General features: G+C 36.7%; 1 protein-coding gene across 10 annotated transcripts in view; it reads left to right on the top strand.

The window, feature by feature from the left end:
• CDK5RAP2 (CDK5 regulatory subunit associated protein 2) overlaps positions 1-17,866 on the top strand; it is an 85,244-nt gene that overhangs the window by 10,523 nt on the left and 56,855 nt on the right. For 8 of the 10 annotated variants that reach the window (XM_074890799.1, XM_074890794.1, XM_074890792.1 and 5 more), the window contains 8 exons: positions 1,683-1,834; positions 3,926-4,088; positions 5,484-5,537; positions 5,951-6,070; positions 6,691-6,783; positions 8,495-8,713; positions 14,339-14,509; positions 15,280-15,453. In XM_074890799.1, the coding sequence (XP_074746900.1) occupies positions 1,683-1,834; positions 3,926-4,088; positions 5,484-5,537; positions 5,951-6,070; positions 6,691-6,783; positions 8,495-8,713; positions 14,339-14,509; positions 15,280-15,453 (1,146 nt within the window). Of the gene's footprint in view, positions 1-1,682; positions 1,835-3,925; positions 4,089-5,483; positions 5,538-5,950; positions 6,071-6,690; positions 6,784-7,599; positions 7,696-8,494; positions 8,714-14,338; positions 14,510-15,279; positions 15,454-17,866 lie in introns of those variants that run through there. The other 2 variants (XM_074890797.1, XM_074890798.1) reach the window with 2 other exon arrangements.

Below are 17,866 nucleotides of genomic sequence, written 5' to 3'. Positions count from 1 at the left end.
ACAGTTTATGCCTATATTTATTGTTGAGCCATTGCTGGTATCTTTACAAGGGAATTGCTTCATGGTTTCCTCATTTTGTAGTGTAAAGGCAAAAAGAATATTTATTTCTATGAATAACATGCTTCCTCAGAAGCAAGAAGTTCAGTTTCTTGTAAAGAACAAATTTGGTAGTGAGTGGTCTGTGGTGGAAATGTTTGTGTCAAGTTCTAGAAATACATAAGCTCATGATTGTTTTGCATCATGATATACACTTGTCTGGAGGTGTGGGATTTTGTGTTTGTGAGGGGGATGGATGTCTGGTGCTCTTTCTGTAAGTAAACAGAAATAGAATAGCAAATAGAACAGTAAATACAAGTGGGTATATTCCAGTATTTGCTTTCCCATCCCTAAAGACTGAATTGGTCATGGAAGGTATTGGTAGCCAACTCCTGATGGTATTTTCTATCAGGATGATTTAACACTATTCCTAAAGCAGTGAGCTCCTTCAGGGAGGAGGAGCAGGGGGGAATCTCCATGACCTTTTTTTCAGTAGTGGAATTGGGATTTCTCAAAGCATTCTTCATGCTTTGAATAGGTAGAGAAGTTCCTAAACTACTTACTCTGTACCAAAACAGCCAGTCAGACTGGTGTTTCCCAGATCTGGCAGGTAGATGGGCAAATATTCTAATTCCATGGTGGTACAGTATTTTCTGTAGCCTGAATATAGTGTTGTCCTCTGACATTAATTTTGTTTATGAATGTAAACACTGCAGAGTAGTATTAGTCACTTGTTTAGGTAGCACCATATAATTACATAGATCCAGATAATGCTAACAGAGATCAATTTCCTTCAGAGTTTTTGATTTAAAGATGGATGCTGACAGAACAGCTTTTCAGGAGAGGGCTTGAGTGGTGAAGTCAAGTGGTGAAGGATCTTTTCCTCACCCTCCCCCAAAGAGATAGTCTTTTTAATATAGGCTTGAAAAAGAAGGGAGAATTACTTGTTAGGCTACAGTGGGGCTTTTATTTCATAGAAAGCAAAATTCAGTGAGCACAGCAGGGAAGCTTACAATTAAAAATGAAGACCTGAAACAAATTTTATGTAGTATATGACAAGTATGTTCTATTGGTGTTCTGCATTTCCATGAGTTGGGTCACCTAGAGGAAGTTGACTGGAATCTCTGGGTGTCACCTCTTGTTTCCATTGCTGTTCAAGAGAAAAATGTCTGGTTCATACTTTATCAATTCTTGCAAAATATAAATGATGTTGGGAAGAGTTCCTGTTAGCTACAGTGAGCCTGTGAATATTTATTTTATCTCTGGTTGAATAAAAAAGCCTTTCTTTAACCTCTTTAAGTGTAGCTATTTATTGTGATAGTGGGAGGACAGTGGGACAAAGCCCCACAAATAGCTAAATCTAAAGCCATAGCATAGGGGCGCTTTCATTTCTAGTTCTGCTGTCAGTTAGGGTATTTGTTTTATTCCTTGGAAACAAACTTCCCTTTATATACCACAGAAATGGATTAATCTTGAAAATGCAGATACAAAGTGTTCAGAAGCATTTGCAAAGTGCTTGAACTACTTGGTGAAAGTTGCTAAATTAAACATACCAACATATGTTTGGTAGAAACAACTTCAGTATGTGAACATTTTTGTGAGCATTTTGTTCTTAGAGGCGTCAGGATTGTGTGTTTTAATTACAGAATCTTAAAGCTGCCCAAGAAGATGTGGAAAAAGCCATTGCAATGACAGAGAAGGAGAAAGCTCTGAGAATAGCTGCTGAGCAGAAACTTTCTTCAATTATGAATGCTCCTGCAAAGGATGTGGATATGATTACCAGAGCTGAGAAAGACAGGTCAGAACTCTTGCTGGTGATGTCTCTAACTACTGGAATTCTTTATTGCTAAAGTGCAAAGAGTCGACATGGATATAGGTTTTAATAGTTTGATCCTACCCTCAGATACATGAGTGAGTGTTACTGGCCATTTTATCTATTCAGCTGCTAAATGAATAGCAACACAGCAACGAGCTTACATGTTGCATGATAGAAAAATCATCTTTAAAAGTTGTCTGAAAGTGTAAAAGAAACAGTATGTGTGTGACATGAGCATGTCCTACTTTAAAGCATCTTTGTAACTTTGACTTATCTCCTGCTTGCTGCTTTCTTGAACCATTGCTGAATAGAACTTGTCTCTACCATTTGTGTTCCCTTACTGCTTTCACGGTGTTTGTGTACTCTTCAGTCCCAGTGATGTATCTGTTGGGGTTGGTAAATCTAATGGGAAGAGAAATGTAGTGTGTTTGAGCTTCGTGGGTTTGATTGTGCTTTGCTTTGTTTGGCAGGTAGTTGGAAAGGTGTTTGTTGTTCAATAACGTTAGGTGGGGAAAATGTATAAACTCAAATCTCAATACTTTGGAGGATTTTTTATTTTTTTTAGATACTAAGGTAAAATACATGCCTGGCAAGCCTTCCAGTAAAGCTTAGTTGGATTTGGGCATGTGAGCCCGGAGTGGAGATCAAAAGATTGTTATGATTCCTTACACTTTGGAGTATCCTTCCCTGTCTGTTTGTGACTGAACCCTGCAGGTAGCTGCTCTCTGAGTAACTGAATAACTGGCCTGCTCTAGTAACAGAAAGTTATGTTGGCCTGAGGCTTTAATTTCATAGGTTTTATATTACAGTAGGACCAATGCAAGGTTTGCAGTGTTTTCCAGACAGTTTTTGTAAAAGCATACATATTGAAAACTGCAAATCTGAAATCTACAGTGGCATAAAATTATGAAACTGTTCTAATTGATACTGCACCTTATGTGCCATGACAGTAATTATAACCTGGCTCTCAAGTTATCTCCTTCCTTTCCCTTTTCCCTTTCCTGTCTTCCTCTTTCTGTCTGTTAGTCATCTGTGTTGAATACAGTTGCTCTTCTGAGTGACTTGAGCTGGGAAGGAGTTATAAAACCAGGCCTTTCAGAGGTACTTTAGTTGCCAGCTCTATAGCTTGTGTGAAAACAGTGCTTAAGGTGTGGAAACAAATTGACAGAAATGAATCACTGAAGTGAAGGCCGTGTGGAGTATTGAAGAAGAAAGTTTTGTTGTTGTTTTTTTTTTTTTTTCCCCACGTCCCGCCTTGTGATCTGGTGTTAACAGGATCTTCTATAATTACACGCTGGTAGATCAGTGTGAGTATTCACAGGACCAGAAAAACAGTGCAAATGGAAGAGGAGAATATTTGACTTCTTGAACTGAATCAAATATTAATGTGCAATGCTTTAAACTTGTTTGGGAGTAGCACATCTGGAATTCATATTGTGTTAAAAAGATATTTTCATCATCTGATCTACAAAACACTGAGAGAATCACAGCTGGCATCTTATGCCAGGAAGTGTTCACTTATAACCCTTAACGTCAGTCAGAAAACTCAAGCATTGTTGTTTTTATCAGTTGGAATACTGGAAGTGCCACGATGTGTATTGACCAAAGAAGGTAGTGCTGACTTAACTTTTTTATTTTTGCTTATGTGAAATGAGAACCAGCTTAGGTACAAATATAGATGAAACTATGTACTTGAGGGGCACTTAGTGATGGCACATAAGGATATGCTGTTGTATGTGCTAAGTGGAATAGATTGATAAGCTTTTTGTGTGTGCTATGAAGGACAATGTAACTAAAATATTGAAGCTTAAGTGTTGACATTTGAAATGGCACTGGAGGAAAATAAGAATGAGCACTTTGCAGATAGCTCAAGCCTGTTTGTTGCTTCCTGTAGAGTTATGGCCCTTTTCTGGTTTCTCTGGAGAGAGAAGGGGCTGTGAAAGCACTGCCCTAAGTTTTTCAAGTATCGTTTGGAGTCTTCACCTAGGAAAGTTGTCTGCAAGATTTACTGCAATGACTGGAGAATTGGTGGTAGATGATCTAAGATTAATATTAAAAATCTTTTAATTTTAGACTTATAGAGCAACTGAATCTGTCATTGAAAAATAAAGAAGCTATAATTCAACACCTTGAAGAGGAAAAGTCTCAGAGTGGATCTTATGATGGGAACTTATCAGCAGAAAAATTCAGAGAACTTACCATTTCTTTGAGGCATGAAAAAGATAGTGAGATAGAGGTGAGGAAACTGAACAGTTATATATTATCTCATGTGGTGTAGGATTTTAAAGGTTTTGTGCATGACAGTATGTGAGTGACTTAAGCCAATTCTTTAAAATTGGTTATTCCCTCCCTCTCTCCCTTGTCCATTTCCTTAACATTCATTGGTTATATTGTGGTTTGGTGGTGAGTGTTCATCCATATTATCCATTCTTACCATTCATTCAATGAAAGGTTATCTTTCCTATTGACTTTATGCCTGTATTATTGATACTGTGCAATTGCTTTACAGAAGTATATATAAAAAATGCTAGATGTTAATAGATCCCACAATAGATGACGTAACTTCTTTAGAAGTTACAAATGTGACTTGAGAGTTTGTTTTTGGGAAGTATCTTTACTGTGATGGTCTGGAGAAAAAGCTGTGGTAAGGGAGGTAGGCATAAAAAAATCTCATTAAATAAAGTGAAAGTCTAGCCTTCAGCTTACAGAAGGTGCTAAGAGTCAGTTTTATTTCATGTTGCTCTTAAACAGGAAGACAGATATTCTGAAAGCTGAAATGTAGAAACTGGTCTTAAGGCTTGTCTTCCTCCGCCCCCCCCCCCCATTGGTTTTTCAAACAATAATGTAAAGCTGGCAGAATTAGAAAGTCATGGAGGCTGTCATGCTTCTGAAAGATTTTCTTCCCTTTTGTTTTGGAGCTTAATATTGATCAGTATCTACACACTTTCTTTTGTTGATGTCAAGCATAGACAAGAGAACCTTCTGCGTTTGGACTTTATGGAACTAAAATTTTTCAGTTCTGGGTCTTCTTGCAGTTAAGTCAATATGTGTCAGGAAAATCTACCCTGGTTTCACAGAAGTATTTGTGTGTCAAGGTGAAAACAGGGTCATCTGTACTCATTTCATAGGAAGTGCACTGACTGTATGATCATTTTGGGGTGCAATATTGGAGAGAAAAATCTGATGAATACCTCTGCACAACTCTGGTTTTATGATTACTTTTTTAAAAAAATAAATCTGTAACCTCCCCAAGGGAAAGTGCTAATTAAAATCTCCCTTGCTAAAAGCATCTTGCTGACATAGATAAATGTCATATAAAAATGCATTTTTATTAACTCAGCAAGTACAGTTGTCCTGTCTCATGGGAAAATGTGTTGTGTGGGTTTTTTTGGTTTGTCTGCTGTTTTTTTTTTCCTTCTTAATTTGGACAGGTTCATGCTGTATCCAGGTAGATTTGTAGACTTCCAGGAAGCAACTGATTCAATATATTTCTGCCAAAAGGCATATACGAAGTTTTCCCCCTCCACCCCAAAAGTTTTTGAGCACATTTTGCTTAATTTTAATGCTTAATGAGTTACATTTGTGTTTAGAATGAATTTACTTGATCATAACAACTGTTTTGTTCTTACAGGCTATTAGAATGGAGCTTAAAAATGAGAGAAATTTCTTTGAAAAAAAAATTCAGGTAAGTTCTAGTTTTGTTTCTGTTTTCTCGACCACTTACAGTGCATGTTGTTATGCATTCAAGGATACAGAGAGGCCTTGACTTGAAAGGAAGCAAGGCAAGTCCTCTGGTAACTTCTCTTTCATGCTGGATGACTGGCAGGGTCCCCTTGTTTTTGAAGCAACTTTCAGTAAAGCTGATAGGCACGCTCATCAAATATTGAAGCTGATACTCATGGCCAGCCCACGAGATGAGGCTTCTTATACTGTATTCCAGGCACATCTTTAAGATGATGACTTGCATTTTGGGACTATATTTTATATTAGTAATCTCAGTAATAAGATATACGAACTCTGAGAGAATGTACTTATTAATGTGCAGTTACAGTATCTCTTAGTGGGAAGTTAATGCAACTTTCACATAATCTAATTTAGTCACTTCAAGAAGAGCTACAAGAGAGAGAAAATGAGCTTGCTGTTGAAAAGAAGAATGGTTTGAAAAGGGATAAAACCATTCAAGGGCTAACTGTTGCATTAAAAGCAAAGGAAAAAGAGGTATGTTGATTATGATCTTGCTGTTTTGTTGAACTATCATTGGGAGGGTAATGTGTGCGTTGTGTACGTGGCAGGGCTTGACTGATCTCACTGTAACCATTAGGAAGCTTCTAGTGGGTCCTTAATCACTGCTGTCATATCTGTAAGCAGTTCTGTTTATCTAAAGTTTGGGGTCTTGGACTGGACGATAGAGGAAAAAGATACTTAATTGATACTTTCTCCCTTAAGAACTTTGAGGAAAAATGTTTTCAGTTGTACACTGATTTTTTTTAACAGCTCTGAACACTGCTTAAAAGGTATGAGAAGTATTTTATGTTGCTGAGTAAGTGGAACTGTCGTAAAGACAGCTAAAATGGGAGAGGTCAACGTCAGCTGAAATTCAGATTTTGTGGAAGAATGGGAAATATTTAACTTGAACAATAGGCAGTCTAGTGAGTGTTCTATAAGAACAAGAATTTCTTTATACAAGATTTATTATGATGTATTTGGTGTTTTTGTTCTTTAAAGTATTTGTTTTGTGTAGTTGGATGAATGGATAATGAGATGGGATAGCTGTTACTGAATCACCATCACTTGGAAATAACTCTTTCTACATAGTATTCATTTTACTTTACTTAAAGAACGAGGAGCTTGGTTCAGAAATTGAAGATCTAAATGCTTCATTGGCTAAGGCAAGAGAGGCAACTCACAAAGCACACATCCAAAAATTCAAGGTAAGAAGCAAGCAATTAACATGGCTTCCTCTATCCATAATTCCACACAGTGGGTAGTCCTTTGTGTCTTTGAAAGTGGAGGAATGAAAATTAGTTTAAATGTTTAATTCTTCTTACTTTGAAAAAAAATTGCCCAAATTAAATTATTTAAATGATAGACTGTGAAAATGTCAGATTACTTATCTGATTCCTTGAGTTTTTTCTTCTATAACAACTGAGAATTAAGGGAGAAATGTCTAAAAGCCAAATGAGTTAAAAATAAAGACAGAAATAGTTATGGAGCTGAGATGATGTCAAGCTTTCTTTGTTGACCTAAGAATGTTTTGGCTTTTCTTCCAAAAGCATGGTAACAGCACACTCTTCCTGTTAGCAGAGTTGAACTGGGTATGAGACGCTTGTTTGGATTTGTTTATATAATCAATGTGAAACCACTGTTTATAAAATAGTGGAATGTTGTTTGTGAAAATGTGATTTAGTAATGCTTTCATGTGTGTGGAGGAGAAAGTACTTCATGATGACAATTTGTGCGTTATAAAGGTCTTAAAATGTAAAATGGGAGAGAGTAAGAATTTGATATTAAAATAGACAACATAATGTCTCTTGTAATGTTTTCAGACTTACCTAAAACTAAGTCTGATAAAATTAACTAATACTGATTAGAGGCAGTGATGAATCTTCCATTATGATGATTGTACATTCGCTTGGTCTGTTAGCTCAGCAGGAATGGAAGAGGTTGTTGATACGCTTGCATCTGAAGTGTACACACATAAAGCTTTTGTGACTGACTGTACTGTTTTTTGATTTCAGAGTCTAATGGAGTAGTAATGTTTACTTCTCACAGAGCACCTCCATTTCTTCAAAAGCCATTTATTTCACTTAAGCCCAAATTTTAAGTGTGTGCTATTGAGAAAAGTATGTCCTATTTCTTCTTCAGGTCATTTTGGCCTGTGTGTGAATCTATAGCTTATGTTTGGTTTTTCGTACCATGGAAGTCCTGCTTTGAAATATTACTCTAATTTTAACCCTTTCATTTTTGAGAGCTTGATTATTTTTGAAAAGTTCTAGATTTAAAAAGTGTGCAACTACTCCCTCCTGTCCATAGAATCCATATTGCACGGTGGGTGACAGAGCAAACCTTTCTCCTCATTGATCTGCTACTTAGCTACAAACTTGAGTTGAAGGCAGTTCTGTGAGTAGATCATGCTGCGTAGCCCACTACTCCTGTCATCCCTGTTGTGAACTTTGAGGCCAGTTGTAACAGTATGTGACGGGGAAGAACACAAGTCAGACTTACTATTTCATATAAAAAAGATATGCTTATGACTTGGTAACTCCTTGACCTAGTCTGGATTCAAATTGACCCAAAAGTAGAAAGCTTTCTGTAATAACAGCTTTGGGAACCAATAATAATAATATGATCCCATTTGCATTATGGACTCCTTTGCAGGTCAACCTTTATCTAATTCTTTGTTATTCAAGAATCTTATCCTGTGCTGGATGTCACTGAAAGCTGTTACATGAGTTGAGAAAATTTTCAGTGTAAGATTTTCCCCTGTTGTGTGAATAACTGTCATTTCACTGTATTTTTGCACCACAACTTTGAAATACTGGAAAGAGGTGCCGGGGAACTGGGTTTGGATGCAACAGGCATAAAGACTTCCAGTCTCTACGAAATACCCTTATAGAACTTGAATGCTGCTTTATGTTTCAGGGTGCTGAGGATTATCAAGCTCTCTTGATGGAAAAAGAGACCCTCTTAGCAGAGCTGCGTTCAGAAAACCTTACAAAGGATGCTGAGAATCGTAAACTACAAAGGAGGATTAAAAGGACTGATCAAGAGCTAAATGATTTGAATTTAGAAAGAGAGAAAATGGAGAAGGAGCTGGATGAAGCACAACTACAGAAGAGCAGAAGTGACAAAACCATTAATGTTATTATCACTTTTTTCTTTTATTTCATAAAGTTTAAAAATAATTTAGCACTTCTAGTGAGGCCTTTTCTAATAAATTTAGCCTTTTAATTTGAATAATTTTTGGAAAGGTTAAACGCATTTGCCTAAAGCCACCGTTCAAAAGAATGTGGCCAAGAAGATTGAGGAAAATTCTGGCACATAGTCTGCACAGAAAAGTATTTTAAAATAAATATAATTTTGATAGTCTTAGTTCCTAGAAAAAATCATTAGCCATTTTAAGTGATAAATGGTATCTATTGGCTTCAGTTTTTCTGATGGGAGAATATTAATGTGCACAACAGTGTATGTTTTATTTCTGCTGTGTTTGTCTTGTTACATGTCTATACATTATCTTAAATGACAGTACTTAAATTAAACTTTCTTCTAAGTTTTAATGCACAACAGAAGTAGCCAGTTGTTGCAACCTTAAGCCAAACTTCAGCTTGCTTTTTGCTATCATAGCAGGGTCACTGTAAACCCTGTATATGTAATAATTTCTGCTTGTAAAATTCCCAAAGCACGGGATTAGTTGATAACAATTCCACATAAAAATGATGCGCTGTATCTGTTCATTAATTTTGCTTGCTTCATATTCTGTTTAGGGTTTTTTACCTTGCTGTAGGCATTTAGATAAGCACTTTTGCTTCCAGCACGCACAGCTCATGCAACAAAGGGAATGATCAGGTTTCTCCTCTTCTTCCTTTGAAAAAAGGATGCACCTTCTTCTCAGTGTTTGACATGAACATACTTCTCACCTGTATGTCTTGTGGATTTTTCTAAAGTCATCTCACAATTGCTTCCATTAGGGCAACATTTGCATAATGAGTAGAGTCCTGTGTGTAGGCAAAGTCCGGTCCTCTTCAGTTAGGGATTAGTCTCCTGCTATATTAAATTACATAAAAGATTAAATGAGCTTGTCTTTATTCAGTGGATGTTTTTGTTCAATTATTAAATAAGGACCTTTAAAGCAGGTATATGTAGAAATTGCTGTTCCTGCAATATCACTTAAAACCAGTAGAGGGATCTCTTCACCTACAAACAAATAAGTTGTTCTCCCCCTCTCTGCCCCCAATTTAACTTGCATTTTTGGTTGCTTGTCAACTGTGGTTAGGCTGCCGTCACAAAGTCTCTATCTTTGGTGTGCTTTGAAATTTCTTCAGGGTGTTGAGGTTAAGGAGAGAAAGAACAGATCACTCCTGTCAGTAAAACAGCCATAAAGAACATGTTTTATTGATTTAAAGTATTTTATATTTAACTGTCTTCTCTATTCAGAACTTTTTTCATCTTTCAGGGGAGCTAGAATATAACTCTGTATAGGAAGGACAGGAAAAATAGGACCAAGTAGGGAGTTGCCAGGGGATTCAATGTTACTTGTGTTACAGAAGCCTATTTGACTCCATTATGTCCAAGTTTTTCATGTAAATGACTAGCTCCTTGGGGAAAAGCATTCCTGCCAAAAGATGAGCAGTCTTATAAAAATTATATCCCTAACCTATTTCCTACTCCTTGCAGAACAGCTGCTTCAATTTCAGAGTTGCCAGTACATTTGGATATAGCAACATCGCCTGTGAAATGTTGCCCATTAAGTAGTAGATATGTGGGAGTAAAGAAAATGCTGTGATATTTTGCTCTTTGACAAATAGAAAACCACTTCAGTGATCTGATGAAAACTTTTTGAGACAGCCTTAAAAATTCTGTTCTATTTATGCTCTAAGATACCTATTTATCAGTGTTTCTATTTTGTTAGAATAAAACTAGCAAGAATGTGTAATAAACTGTGGAAAATGCCCTCAACATCTGTAATGAATAGCTGTCTTAGCTCCTCACAGGGAAATTTTCAATGACTTTTCATATACTGTGATTGGGATAATCCAAACTTTTGCATAAATCTAGTTTAAAAAAAAAAAAACACCAAAAAAAACCCCAACAAAACCCCCAGAATCTTAGAGATCCAGAAAAAGTACTTCTGCCCTGTTGTAAACCTGGTTTGTCTGGAGAGGATTTGGGCATTACTGTCCTGGAATGGAAGAAGGTTAAACTAAATTAGTTAAGACTGCTACATGTGAGCTGGTCATCAAAGCACTTCTTAAGAGTCTTCTGGAGCAATGGGTGTAGATGTTCTTGAACAAGGTCCCTGGGTGGCCAGGTGCCCTGGCTTTTTACTAGGTCAACTTTAAAAGCGAGAACTCTGAGTTCTGTAGCTTCCAGAAGCTGCTGTTAAGCAGTAGTTCAGCATCACTTTAAGGTCTTTGAAACAAGAAGCTTTGGGCATATATTCTTACATATAATTGATGAAGAATAAACATCAACTCATCCTTAATGTTGCTTGTGTCCACCATGTTACTGTGTCTATAACAGATTCAGTGCTTCTTGATCAAAGAGTTTATTCAAATTTACATGATTAAACACTTTAAGTATCCATTCTCTCTCCAGGCCTAAATGTAGACAATTAGAGTGTATTTACTAGGTATTCATATTTGATCAGTTGGTTGGGGAGATGCAGAATAACTCATTAGGCAGAATTTATTATTTAGTTTTCCTACCTGTAGTTTAGCCTGAGATGGAGTTTTTGGAACTTCACAACTTAATTATTCACCAACCTGTTTTCCATCTGACAAGGAGGGGGAGGCATCTGCTCCGGTCTTCTACATTATAGTGTTTCACATTCATTTTTCTTAGTTCAACTATCATTAATCATAAGAAAGTCTCTTGGGGAAAAAGGTTGGCAGAAAGAATTGCAAAGTTTATGCTCTGAGAACTGTAGGTACTACATTATCCTTGCAACTCAATGTATAGAAACCAATAGATTTTCTCCCAGACAATTTGAGTGGTCAATGAGTTCAAGCAACCTGCTACAGTGATGGATAGTTTTGTGTGTTGCAGAATTCTAGCTCATGCAAAGAAGATAATTTTCAGTCTCAACTCTAGCTTGTTTTGCGAAGGGTTTAGGGAACTCTGGGGCAGAAATAGTAGAGGCAAACTATCTGCAAATTGCAAGTCTCTTGCAGGCTTTCTTGCTTTTTCCACAATTGTATGCTTTCTCACCTCCTTCCGCAAGCCTAGCCATAAATGTTCGTGCTGCTTTAAAGGCAGAAGCATAGTTTCTGTACCCGAGCAGTGTTGTACACCAAGGCGACTGAGATTAGATAATAGGGGGTGTAGTACTGTTATTGCAGCAGCATCTTTTCTATCCGTGCATGTCTACTGTCTTTTGTTCTTAAAGCTGTTTATGGTTTTGATAAAGAGAAGTCACAGATTATTGGTCACTTGAAGTTATAGGAGAGGTCAAAAGTCTTCCTTTGACATCAGTTTAATTACCTTATGGGTAATGTATTCACTTAAAGCTTCTCGGTGATGTAATAGTATAAAAACAATGTAAAAGTAGAAAGCTAAGGAGTGAACTTTGCAATGCAGTGAAAATCATAACACTGCAGTTGATCCTTTGCTTCCAATTCACGTGTTGTGTATGAATAGGCTTAATGTGGCTCACTTGAAGAGCTCCATAACTCGAAGCCAAAAGACTTTGCAGTTATCAGACCATTACACTACTTCCAAAAGAGCTGCACTCCACTGCAGTTTATATGCACTACACTGCAGTTTATATTTATAGTTAGTAGTTAGGAAGAAATAGAAACATATTTGGGAGACAAAACCTGGACCTGATTCTACAGTTCTTCAGTTTTCTTAGTCAAGCAAGTAGTTCTTTTGGTCCTGAAGAAAATTACATTTATTAGGTTGCAGAACTGAAGTCCAAGCTTATTCATTCTTTGAATAACATTTGAAGATTTTTTTGGGGAGCTATTAGGGATTTCTTAGCTGACTCCTAGTAATGAAGCTAACTAAAATTAAGCAAGTAAACCAAAAGGCAATGCAAATGACAATTTGTATTTAATGTGCAAAATAAACGGAAGTAAAACTGAAGTAGCAAAATGATGTTAAGGAATTGATGTGAACCTGCATGAAGCAAGGTAATTAAGTCAAGCAAAGGACATAAAACAGTTTGTAAAGAGACTGCAATTAAAGTGTCACTAGTGCTGTTTCTTTGTACTTAGAATAACAAATAACTATTGAATTTTAAATCCTAGTGGAGGCAAGTGTAAAGTTTATAGGTGACTACCATATGTGCAAACTATTTAAAGGGCTTATGATACTTCACAAATGGGCCCTTTTTGGGAACAAATGGAAAACATTTATTTTAAAATGTAGGCTATATTACCTGCTTCTTTGGGTCTGAAGAGAAGTTTAGGTAGTATAAAGTCTATTGTAAATTTTAATTGTTTAATTTTAGACAACAGCTCCTTTGTTACAAGTTTCTACTTCCGTTTTTCCACATGATCCATGCAGTAAATGCTCTAGATGTTCTTGCAGAGTGAAAGCTTTTAAAATGAGGCTGGTGTATATGCAAGCTATGCCTCCTTCAATTGACAGTGTTGAAACTTTCAACAAATCAGCAAAAAGTTTGAAGTGACACAAACAGTGGTGGTGGGAGAGAAGTTGGAAGGATAGAGAAGACATGTTACGAATTTTTCTACTGCCCTGTGCTCTTGCATGTTTTCAGCTCTGTAACTAGGAACAGTTACATGCTAGTAATTGCATATATATTTCCATTGATATAGTGATTATCCCAGTTCATAGCAAAATGTAAGGAATAGGAATTGTTTGATGTTATTGCTTGGAACCCAAGGCTTTATCAGGTGGTCAGACTTTGAAACCTTAGCTACATTTTTAGATGGGGGATTTTCAAGTGCAGTGGCACTGCATCTATAGGAAGGCAGAGGAGAAAGCTATAATTGTGGTGTGCATCAAGTGTGTGATCTGCAAGCAAGGAGATACTGCTTTTTACATTGCAGGAGTCCATGCTGATCCTAATAGATCTCAGAGTCCTTCGGACTTGCTACTGCATAAGGCTATTGAAAGAGATTGTTTCTGTGTTTTAGAAGCTTTTAAAATGGACAAGTCTGTGTTTCTCTGATGGGGAGCTGTGGAGATGATGCAACTAATCTTGGAGCTGTAGGAAGTAATTAACAGAGCCAGAATCAAGATCAAGTTCTGCGCAACTTCTAATCATGAGACTGACCTGATTGGTCATTTGAAGTTTGTGCTCTTGTCAAAAGAAAATGTTTTAACATTTCTGACCTTTTGTTTGGTGCAAAAGTAACTAGTAGTACAAGTTAGTGCAAGAATTTCCATGGTGTGATGAGAAAAAGAGCAAATGAGAAACTGAATCACCCATAACCAATTTCCTTCTATTCCTAGCAAGGACGTAAATTAACTCTAAAGTGAGTGTTCATTCTGACAGCGACAACATCTACGTGCATGATACTCCCCACAGCCTTCCAGGCCAGTCATTCTGTATGGGAAGCATTTCAACAATAACAACCTAGATTTTTAGAAGACAATACTGACACCTCATCTATAAGTTTTCTTTCTTTAATTGTATTCATTGATGCCAAGAGAAAGACACTGGCTTAAATGCATTCTCCAGACTATTCGGTGATATGAGTAATTTAAAGCAATGGAAAGTTAAGCTGATGATGTGGGTTGTTAGGCTTAAACTTTTTTTAAAGTTGATTTGCTAAACATTCAGTTTCATTCTTTTGATAGGACCTTAGAAATCAACTAGAGAAATTACATGGTGAAATGACTGAGAAAGAAAAAGCAGTTGAACATCATTACAATATTCTTTTGAGTGAAGGCAATCAGAAATTGCAGAGCCAAGAACTAGTTATCAAGCAGCTAACAGACAATGTCAATCAAAAGGATCTACTGCTTCAGGTAGGTAGACTTAAGTTGAAATGAAAAATGGAAAGTTATAATTTGATTTTGTATGAGGAATTATTACAAAATCACATTTGTGTTTGGAATTACTGTTGATTTTGATGATAATCCTTCAATTTTTATAATACTGTATTTGCAGAACAGACATGTAATTATAGAGTGTGTGGCATTCAACAAGATTTCTTGTTAGGTTTTTATGAAGCGTGTGGACAGAAGAGGAAGGAAGCTTTACTAATACTTATGTAGAATTTTCACTGTTGTGGTAAGATATTTTAAAAGCTCTGAAGTGCCTATGATTTTCAGTTTATTGTACAGAAACTAGAAGTTGAGGAATAGGTATAGATACTGAAATATTTAATCTTTTTTTGGAGCCCATTCAAAATGACATATGTGAGAAGGGAGCTGCCTGAATGTTAATGGACCCCTGCTCAGTTTTTTTATGACTGGAGGTATAACCCTGAAACGTACTGACGGTATTCAACCAGCAATGCAAAGAGTAATAGCTGAGGTACTCTATACCTGGAGACCAAGGTGCATGCCTTGACTTATTTTTTAATACTTAAAAGACTGTATAGCTGGGGAAAGCTTCTGTTCTATCTTTTTTTTGCTTCTATTATCTTAAATTGAGCTCTTCTTTTGTGAGGTATGTAAAGAACATGCACTGGATCATCCTTGGATATTCTTCTGAATTTTGTTTGTTTGTCTATTTTACAGTATAACAGTAGAGTAAATTTTGTAAAACTGTCTCATTGTTTTCTTCTGTTAAGAAACTTGATGGAACAGTTAAAGAGAAGGATGCAGAATTGCAGGAGCTCCTGAATAAGTACAAGAACCTTCTAAGAGCCAATGAAGAACTTGAACTGAAAAATGAAGGCTTAGTAAAGGAAAAATGTGCTGCACAGTCTCAACAGTCAATCATCAAGATAGTCAGAGAGTTAGAGGTGAGTTTTTCATACCTCTGATCATTTGCAGATGAATACCTTGACTTCGAATTGAAGAGAATTTTGACTTTGGCTTCAAAGGTGTGGACTCATATACTTTGTAAGGGGCTGGTTTTCCTTCATATCAGTACCATATGAAAATGTTCTGTTTTATTAAAAAGTTAACAATGGCTTTATTCATAGTTGTCATATGATTTGTATGACTGTGGTGGTACTGGTCTGGCATCATTAGAGTACATAGTGTTGTACTCTGATGGGTTTATATGGCATCACTAAACTCTTTACTCTCAGAAAGCATGTGAAATATTTTGCTTGCCATAAAGAGGTAGAGTTTTGTGGTCATTAGGGCAGACATATCTCCCTGAGTGGGAGGGTATCTGTGTTTCTGAAGAGAGGTGCAGAGGAGAGTTTGTGTACTTCTGATAGATAAGGGGAAAGATTGCACAGAGCTAGTGACCACAAGAGATATATGGAATGTGAGGATAAAAAATATAGGTGGGTGTGAAGATACGTCTAGGGCAAGGAGAAAACTACTTTAAAGCAAAGAAGAAAGGAAATAGTACAGAAATGTGTGTGTATATATATATGAAAAAAGGTGGACAATATATGCCATTATTTTATTTGATGCCATAAATTGAAAAGACTTCTTAGTACCTGAAATCAGAGGTCAAAATTCAAAGTCTTAAAATGTAGAGTTAGTTCTTCCCACCTTCACCTCCCACTTCTGTACTAGCAAAATAAAGAAAAATTCAGGTGCTGCTAAGTTTTTTGAATCACTTGCTGACTCCATCAGTGCATTTTTTTATTATTGAGTAAGATTATTGAACAAGTAAGCTGCTTTTGAAGGTACATTTCTTGTCTTTTTGTGTTGTTTGCAGCCTAATATGTTAGTCTCCAAAAGCATCAGGCAAAGTAAAAAGAATTAGACTAGTATGTACTAATGATGGAGAAAACTATTTTGTTTCTTTAATAATATATCTGTCATTAATGAGATTTTTCTCAAGAAGTTTAAAATGAAGTGAGCCAATGGCAAAGGAAACACGAGTGCTATTTCTTGTGTCACGTTCTGAACACTAGTGATGAGATGGTTAATATGTTGTGGGCACTATTACTAAACAAGGTAGATGGAAGCAGACGTTGAGTCACGGGTTATATGACAAGCTCAGAGTAAAGGAGCTGCATTGCTGTTTGCAGGGTACAAGTGCAGAGTATATCAAAGTATATATGAATATACATGCAGAGAAAATAAAGTCTGTGAAAGGTTGAATAGAAATTCTGCCTCTGTAAAACAAACTGCAGTGCATGCACGTAACTTCTGTCACAAAGGGACCGAAGAGTGATGGAGAATCATACAGAATTAATGAAAATCAAACACTAACTTTCCTCTGTACACCCAATTCCAGTACAGGTGTATAACCAGGAGAGAGAATAGTGGCAAGCGAAGCCATGCATGGTAATGACCCAGTACCCACCTTCTAATCACAATCTATTCTCTATTGCTGATTCACTTAGTGATTGTGAACAATACCTAATCACAACCCATTGTCCTCTCAGCTCAACCTCTGTGTAAGATATCTCCGGTAAGAACCCACTTTGGCATATTAATCAGAAGTTTTTGGACACAGATTATCCAGAGCTCTGCTCTCATTGCCTGCCTTGGACTCTTTGATGACTTTACAGTGCTGCACCAACTCTCAACAAACGCACAGCTGGATCCTCCCCACCAGAGAGAACAGAAACCAAGCTCTTCTAGCCTCACTGATCTTTAAAGTTGAAGAAACGGAATTGAGAGATGCAGAACTTTCTCTCTTTCATCATACCTTTTTACTTTATTTTAATGTAATGATAAATTTTAAAGAAACCAACATCCAAAGCTCTGCTGGGTGCCTTGGCCAGGCCAGAAAAGATAAATGACAGTTTCTAATTAGAGTTTGGATTCTTGAGCCACTGTCATGGGCTAGAGAGTGTGCGAGGGCACTAATAATTAGGTTAGTCATGCAACTGCTGATTCTGGTATCTGTGAAGTCTCGGAATGAAATATATTTTAGAGCCAAGGAATTTACAAATGCAGTGGACTCCATATAATTTTGGAAACTTTAGTTGATTTTGTGCTTTAATGCTCTTCTCTCACAACCAATACTCCTATGTTTACAAAAAGCTTTTTGTTGGAGCATTGGTTAGGTAAATATATTTCTAACACAGATTTTTAGACCTTTGTGGTTTATTTTATTATTGAGAAAAGCAGCAAAATTGAGAAAAGCAGCTCTTGCTCAGTCCTCGAGCTGTGCTTCTGGGTTCTGCTGTGCTGCGTGTGTAATCTCGCACACAGCATACACTGCAGTAAGGGGCCACAGTGATAGAAGTTTTAATTCTAAAATGATTTCTCTAAGTGTAAAAAATAATTATCGGATCT

The sequence above is a fragment of the Strix uralensis genome, chromosome 21 (assembly GCF_047716275.1).
Source record: "Strix uralensis isolate ZFMK-TIS-50842 chromosome 21, bStrUra1, whole genome shotgun sequence".
In the NCBI taxonomy this organism is placed as follows: domain Eukaryota; kingdom Metazoa; phylum Chordata; class Aves; order Strigiformes; family Strigidae; genus Strix; species Strix uralensis.
The sequence above is the reverse complement of the archived record's forward strand: the minus strand, read 5'-3'. Positions and strand labels throughout refer to the sequence as shown.